Raw genomic sequence first — 7,949 nt, 5'->3', positions numbered from 1 at the left:
GAAACAAACAAACCCTGAACAAGATTAACAAATATCAAATTATGAGCCAATTTTAGTGGTAATTACTAATTAGCAAGTTAACTAAAGTGTCAAAATAGAGATTCACTTAGTTCACAACAGCTCTGCTTTGGAGCCAGACAGTCTGTATGACTGAGCAAGGGCTGCTGGGTAATGAAGTCCCAATAACATAATCTGGACTTTTTATGCAACAAATCTGAGTGAGGCTTTTGTCTCGAATTCCAACTTCATACCAAACCAAATGCATAGAGAAAGTATAAACAGCGTATCGTCAGTGTAGAGGATGGAGATCAACCAGGATGGCTGTGAAACATCTGCTGACATCTTGTTGAATTTAATGGTGTAAATCCACAAACAGCAGCAGGTCATGTGATCACATCATGTACATTAAAAAACATAGTGAAGCTCACATTAGAAATTATCATGAGTTGTGATTTGTTTCCCTGCTGAACCACTAAAGAGATTTTAGGGTTCCACATCTGCTGAATCCCAATTTAAACCTTGACTGTTCTAATTTTACTGTTTAGGTTTGGAGGTGAAGTCACCCTCTGCCCTCTGTAAGCAACAGTAAATACTTATTTTCTTTTACTGCATGTCTCCTACATAACAAACTAGCCCCATTTTTAAAAATTATAGTTCAAATTGTAATAGTATTTGTATTCTGTCGTAGTAATATTATTATATTAATATAGCACAGGTTCAGTTCTCTTTGTGCAAAATAGTTCGTAGAATCTTCCTTGAAGGAGCCATTTTTACTTTCTTACTTTGAGTACATTACAGAGTCTGTACTTTTTCACTTTGACTCAAGTAATAAACTTACTTTGCTAAACTGAACATCTCTTCTCGGCACACTAGTAATACACAGTACTATTTTCTATTAACACTGCTACATTTGTATAGTGCTTCTTTGCTACACTACCTACATTCACATATTGTACAGGTGTGTAGTTTAAGCTGCTTAAATAGCAATACATTGTTTGTGAGACATGTGTGCCACCCCAACATGATCACAGCTCCATCCTGGCCATCCTGTGGAAAATGTTCTTTTATTTTCATTGCAGTTTAGCTTCCCTTTTAGCTCAAGTTTTCTTAGTTATTCTAATATTTTGCATACATATTGGATTCAAAAGTTCAGAAAAAAGATACAACCACAAACATTTTGAGGGCAGATCTCATCACCCATGTTTGGTTGACAAATCTGGCCAAACTGAAAGTGAAAATATTTTTATGATTTGTAAGGTCAAATAATGGTTTCAGTGGGTTTTATTTTCTAAAGTCAAGTGTTTGTTTTTAAAGATAAAAGAGAAGACAAAAGTGTAAATGAAGATGATAATAGGCTAAATTTGTGATTGTGTGCCTCTAAAAAATTGGTTAGTCTGTGAAAAAAAGCATTTTTTCAACTACAAATGTTGCTGAAGCTTCGACCTCTTCTGAGCGATATTTCTCAGCAGCTTTTGAGGTTGAATTTTTTTTATTCATTAATTCTTTTATGTCATGTGTCCCCAAGAAGCATTTAAGACAGAGAAAAAATTAACAGATCAATATCATAAAACACTCACGCATTTAAAATAAAATTTACTATTAGATGACAAATAATTAAAGCCTTAGTGGATAATAATCAGAAGCTGAGTCGTGTTAAGCCAGTTTTGAAGTGTGTATTTGCTCTTAGGTTGAGGTCTGGTGAGGGGCTGGGGTTGATGTAGTACCTGTACTGGCCACCAGGCGGCGCAGACATCAAAGTGGACACAGCCTGTTTACAGAAGTCACAGGTGAGCAGGTAAGAGGAAGGACAGCTAGAAGGAAGTGAGTTTTTCCACTGTCTCAGCGGTTGGTCACGTCATGTTTTCTACTCTCTGTTTTTACAAACATGACTTTTGCCCCAAGATTTTTGTAGATGTTTTAAATCTAAATGAAAGTGTTTAAATTTGAAGCACAAGGACCACTTAGACTCAAATATACCTGAGAAATATTAAATGTTTGTCTTATATTAATGAAATCACAAAGCTGCAGGTTTGTGCCTCCTGATGAAATATATTTCTAGAGAAGAAAAATCAAACAGGACTCCAAATATTATGACACAGCAGTCTGGAAAATTCCTGTCCCACCTTATCAGCACCTTTTGTCTGAATCAAATTACTGTTTTTAGTTTTCTTTTAAAACATTCACAGAGGAATGAACTGAAAATGTAGCTTAGTGATGGTATACTGTGGGTGTATGTCGAGGTTGTATTGAATCAGACTTCATGTTTGAATGCAACGACCTGTTAAACCTGCTGCCTGGGCTCTTTTCATTTAAGCACCTCCCACAAACACAGCCACTGTTCTCAGTACTGCTGAAGCTGCCGGGCTCTAAAAGAGTCCCGCCCTCTGTGTAGAAGGAAGTCATCACAACATTTGGTTATTCAGATTTTATTCTGACTGAAACAAGGCTGCAGGCTCCAAACTCTGTTTCACAGGGACAGGCTCAGACAGTTTCACTTTAACTCAGTCACAGTGTTACATCTGTTTGTACATGCAGTGGGTTCATTCACACGCCCACATATCAGTGTTTTATTTTCTTTGGACTGATTCCAGATCAGATTAAATCTGCATTGACTGGCTCAACCGGTCAGAGGTTGAACCAAGATATACTTTTTAAAAATCAAATATTAAAACATTTTAAGCCTATATTAGAAAAAAAGCCATGGTAAAAACTTGAAAAAAAAGTTTAAGCCCATTTTTCAAACCCATCCGATGGTTCTCAGGCTGGATATTTGGCTCTCCTACCATAGAGTGTAGCCTAACCTATCTAGCACGTGTGTGTGTGTGTGTGTGTGTGTGTGTGTGTGTGTGTGTGTGTGTGTGTGTGTGTGTGTGTATTAAGAGAATATAACATTCTCACCTGTACAGTAGCTGAGTGATACATGTTTATGTTACAAACTTTCTTAAAAATCACTACATAATCTGTAACAATTCAAATACATTATTAATTTTTTTTAATAAAATCTAAAATATATATAAAATAAAATATTTTATAAACAACAGATGATGATTTAAGCTGACAATTATTTTTAAAATTAGGCAGTTTGTTGGTATGGTGAGCAGGAACATCAGAGATCAGATAATTATGCAAAACAATGCAAAGTTTCATTTTGTCTTGTTTCCTGTGTCTCTCCTCTGTCAGTCTGAATGCTGAACTTACTGATAATAACCTGGAACAGCAGCAGGACTCACAGCTCAGTTATGAACCCACTGAACACAAATCATTGGATTAGTTGAAAGAGGTCGCCCTCTACGATTTCTGTAGAACAAAAACAACAAGAAGCATGGCAGAAACTGACAGACCAACTATAAGTCCACTGTTCTGACCTCCGTCATTCTCCACTTTGTCCTCCTGTCTGACCTGCAGGTGAGAAACAGGTGTGAGGTGTCAGCTGTCAGGTAGGTGATGAGTGAAGAACAGAACAGAATCCATTTCCTCTTCAAACTGCTGTCAGACATTATCTGCTGCACTCTGATGTCACTTTCTGGATGCAGTCCTGTTCTTTGCTGAGACTGAGGTTGATGAAGCAGTTCCTTCTCAAGTGTCAAAGTGACATCAGGGATCCTTGTGGCGTGTTGGTGACAGCTGTCTGTTTTCATATCATTTTTGTCTCCATCAGCAGGAGATTCACAATTCAGCCACAGAACGTTCTCAAACATTTGTCTCTGTGGTTCAGTGCCATGTGGGTCCTAACGTTGTTCTTCATATCTTATGTTGATCAAAACACCAACACCTGCAACAACAACAAAAACTGACATTGCTACTATCTGAGTCCACTGTTGGACCAACATCAGTCACTCTGAATGTTGAACTGGCTTTTCATGAATCTGAAACAAGCAGCAGGACTCACAGTTCAGTTTGGAAGCCACTGATGGAATTTCAAAGCCCCTGATCCTCAGGGGGCCGGTAATCTGGATTTTGTCTACGTCTACATGTTCTGTAGATAAAAACAGCACCAACACCAACAACAAGCACAGCAGGAACTGACAGACCAACTATCAGTCCAACAGATCCACTCTCATTCCCTCCATCCTCCTTCCCTCCAGCCTCTTTGTGTCCTCCTGGTTGACCTGCAGGAGAGAAACAGGTGTGAGGTGTCAGCTGTCAGGTAGGTGATGAGTGAAGAACAGAACAGAATCCATTTCCTCTTCAAACTGCTGTCAGACATTATCTACTGCACTCTGATCACATCACTCAGACCAGCTGCTTTCTACAAAGTCTCATCAACAACATCTTTAGAAACAAACATCAACAACCAGGAAGCAGCCTCAACTTCACACTCACCTTCTTCTTCTACCTTCAGGTTGGTGATGTTTATAAGTTGAGGTCCCTGATCGTTGTATCCAGCATAACATTCATATCTTCCAGTGTCGTTCATGGTGACATTTTTGAGAATCACAGAAAAGTCTCCATTCTTCATTTCTGGATCTTTCAGCTTCACTCGATCTTTAAAATGTGGATACTGATAGTTTTCATAAGTCTTGCCATCTCTGAAGTAGAAAAGATAAAAGTCTGACTTCAGGTCAGATTTGTACCACTTTAATAGTCTGGTAGTAGCATTTTTAGGACCATAACACTCCAGAATAATCTCTTCTCCTCGTTTGACTGGAACATCTGGATGAGATGAAGAAAGAAAATAACAGGAAAATGAAACTAAAGATCTTTATAGTGTTATAGTTTTTTGAAAATACCTTCATTTCTACCTTCAACTCAAACAGCATGTTCACTAATGTAAACTCAGAACACATGACAGATGATGAGCTGATGCTGAGAGAGAAAACACACACACACACACACACACACACACACACACACACACACGCACACACCTCTACTCACTCACCTGGAGGATCAACTGTCAGAGTGATGCTGTTCAAAAGTTGAGGTTCCTGTTGGTTGTATGCTGCAGAACATTCATATATTCCATTGTCATTCACGGTGACATTTTTGAGAATCACAGAGAGCTCTCCATTCTTCATCTCTGGATCTTTCAACTCCACTCGACCTTTATAAGATGGATCTTGGAGATTTTCATCAATGCGATTCTCTCTGATGAATATAACATAACGCTGCTCGTCCTGTTTTTTCCACCTTAACATTAGGACAACGACATCTCTGGGAATGTAGCACGTCAGAGTAACGTTGTCTCCATGTTTCACGTTGGTCTGTTTATTGTCTTAAAAAGAGAAAAAAAAAATAACAAAATAATTTGAATTCAATAATTCAAACAGTATTTTCACTTTAAACTGAGTTTACCACAGAACAGATAATGGGACAATGCAGAGAGAAAAAAATAAGAAACTGTTGTGCTTCCATTCCACTTGTACTAACATGCAGTTGACACATTGACAAATATGACAGATTTGTGATGAGTTAGCAGAGAGAGTGTGTCATCATCTGATGTTTGTGGTATAAACCAGTGCAAGTTATAATACAATGAAGCATCCAGAACAAGATGTAAGGAATCAACCCTTTGGTCACTTCAGTTCTGTGTTTGTTAATCTATAACAAATTAAGATAAACAAAAACATAGTAAATGTTACTGTAATAAAATTATAATACACAAATATCTCAAACCTCCATTTGCTCCATGAACGATTGCCAAAACAACACAGATGCAAATTCCTGACAGGCTGAATAGTTGAAAGTTCAGTAATAAAAGCTGTTCTGTATTTCTCATGACTAACCCTTCCTTTCACTTTCCTTGTAATCACAGCTAGCTACATGTGCCTTCAGAGCACCATGAGGAGCAACGTCACAACTCTGACCGCCTGATCTTGGTGACAGTCTGCGTGAGATGTCCGAACTAGTTTGGATAGTTTACAGGCCACCTGACTAAAATACATTGAGCATTCACAGAGACAATAGAAGTGGAAAAATGCAAGTTCAAAATCTGACCACACACTTGAAGTCAGCTCCAAGTCTCAGTCACTTAGTAATATCATTTTTAAACCTTAAACATTAGCCTGTGCATTATTTTGTTACAGAGTAATCATTAATTAGCAACTACAAAACTGATTTATAATTTATCCCTTGTAGCACAATGCCAAGAAAAGTGGACCACGTTAAAACAAACTGTTTTGTGTTTCCTTTATTTTACTTCCTTAAATATGCTGAATATGCTTAAATATCCAGCTTGCTGCACAGAAATAGTGAAGGTAAAAGAATGCATGTTCTTTGTGTGAAGTCATAACTCTGTAGGAATCTGTTGGAAATCCATCTGTATGTTGTGTATGTGTTAAAAGTCAGTAAACCAGTAGGTAAGTAAAAGGTTGCTAATGTGTGAAACTTGTTGTGAGAATTGTTTAAAAATATTTATGTGCAATCTTTTGGCTTGAACACCTGCCCACAAATGTCGGCTATCCTTAAAACTACCAAATACTGCACTGACACCTACAAGCAGATCAAACGGGATCACAGTTTGAGACTCTTCTGAATAACTGAGGTTTTTGGTGTCCAAAGCTCTACTTTATATTTAGTTAGGCACAAGTGGCCATTGGCCATTGGTTTTTGGTGTCCAAAGCTCTACTTTATATTTAGTTAGGCACAAGTGGCCATTACACAGTTCACAGCATTGTTTTGTTGCTGTATGAAAACGTGTGATAAACATCCTCACTTAGCTCACCTACCATCACCATACTGCAGAAAAAAAAAAGATTAGACCAATCCTCAAATAATTGTAATTATTTTACATAAATAAATAATTTAGCATTTCACGACTGTAATAACTGAAATATATTGTTCCCCTAAATTTTGAGATATCCCAGTTTTACTGAGATAGACACTTGTAGTAATAAATAATTTATATCCCTTTAACTATATCTCTAATTTATTTTCGATTTGGACCAAACTGTGAATGTCAGAGTGACTCGGTTTACAGCCAGGTCCTGTTTTCAAACATTAGTTTGTCATTCTCACTATCAATCTAATCTATTGTACTTATAAATATAGAAGTTTGTTAAAGCCTAAACTTGGATTTTACTCGCGTTGGGACTCGTTCTCGGACTCCGCCATTACACAAAGTGAAAATGAAACTAAACTTTGGTCATGACTCAAAAGTCTCGAAGTGATTTAATATGTATTTTTAATTGATTACCTGCTTATTTACATTTGCTCTTCATCGATTCACTCACTTTTGCAATAAGAAAGTGAAACTGTAGATGACTTTTGTTCATACACATAGAGTCACACAGAGTGATCCACTTATCCACGATCAAAATGGTTTATTTTCACAGGTACAAACGGCTTACCTGCACAGTCCAGACGTCCCAGAAAAAAGGAGAAGAAAAACACAAATATCGTTGATTTTAACATCGTTCACTTTCTTTTCTGCTGAAACTCAGTTGTTGGTAATTTTTTTTAAACAACATCAGGTGTTGTTTAAAGCCGGTGGGAAAGTTTGACGATGTAGTTTATCGCTCCCTTCAGACGCCGATACTGACAGAGAGAGACGGGAGTGGTCACGTGATTTATAGGAAGAAGCGAATACATTATTTCTACCTGTGAGTTTGGTTTCACTTCTAACAGATAGTCTGCACACATATAATCTATAGCAAGTTTCTGTGTGTCCAGTTACAGCTTACTAAATGCCATAATTTATAATCTAATGAACTCTAAAGCAGGATTCTACCTTCAAATTCAACTCTCTCTTTAGAAAGTGTCATTTGGTTTGGGTTATGAAACCTGCTCTGTAAAGAGGACCGGGAAAGACGTGTCCATTAAAATAACATTAATAATAAACTGTATAGTAAAAACATGCACTAGTATTCATTCACCAACCACTTCATTTCGTTTTATTTGAATTCATGATGAAGTTATTATTATTGATTATGATTATTATTTGATCACTATTTTGTAATTTGATTTTCTGAGTCGTTTAGTATCTTGTTTCGGAGGCTTCTTAGTATAAT

At 37.1% G+C, this 7,949-nt stretch overlaps 1 protein-coding gene across 5 annotated transcripts; it reads right to left on the bottom strand.

Moving 5' to 3' along the window:
• Window positions 1–1,488: 1,488 nt before the first annotated feature.
• Window positions 1,489–7,520, bottom strand: LOC145425607 (polymeric immunoglobulin receptor-like). Of its 5 annotated transcripts, XR_013906324.1 has the most exons (6): window positions 7,290–7,510; window positions 4,883–5,215; window positions 4,324–4,653; window positions 3,890–4,109; window positions 3,382–3,772; window positions 1,489–1,706 (listed from the first exon to the last, which is right to left on the bottom strand). XR_013906324.1 is itself a non-coding variant. In XM_080298809.1 (5 exons), exons 1-4 carry the CDS (start codon window positions 7,351–7,353, stop codon window positions 3,919–3,921), a joined length of 918 nt encoding a protein of 305 aa, XP_080154935.1. In that variant the 5' UTR covers window positions 7,354–7,510; the 3' UTR covers window positions 2,411–3,772; window positions 3,890–3,918. The 5 variants fall into 5 exon arrangements, 3 of the variants coding, with proteins under 3 accessions (XP_080154935.1, XP_080154936.1, XP_080154934.1); XR_013906323.1 differs by having other exon boundaries at window positions 1,490–1,706; window positions 3,382–4,109; window positions 7,290–7,504; XM_080298809.1 differs by lacking the exon at window positions 1,489–1,706 and having other exon boundaries at window positions 2,411–3,772.
• Between the last annotated feature and the right edge of the window lie 429 nt (window positions 7,521–7,949).

The sequence above is a fragment of the Astatotilapia calliptera genome, chromosome 3 (genome assembly GCF_964374335.1).
Source record: "Astatotilapia calliptera chromosome 3, fAstCal68.1, whole genome shotgun sequence".
In the NCBI taxonomy this organism is placed as follows: Eukaryota; Metazoa; Chordata; class Actinopteri; order Cichliformes; family Cichlidae; genus Astatotilapia; species Astatotilapia calliptera.
This window is presented reverse-complemented; position numbering and strand designations above follow the sequence as displayed.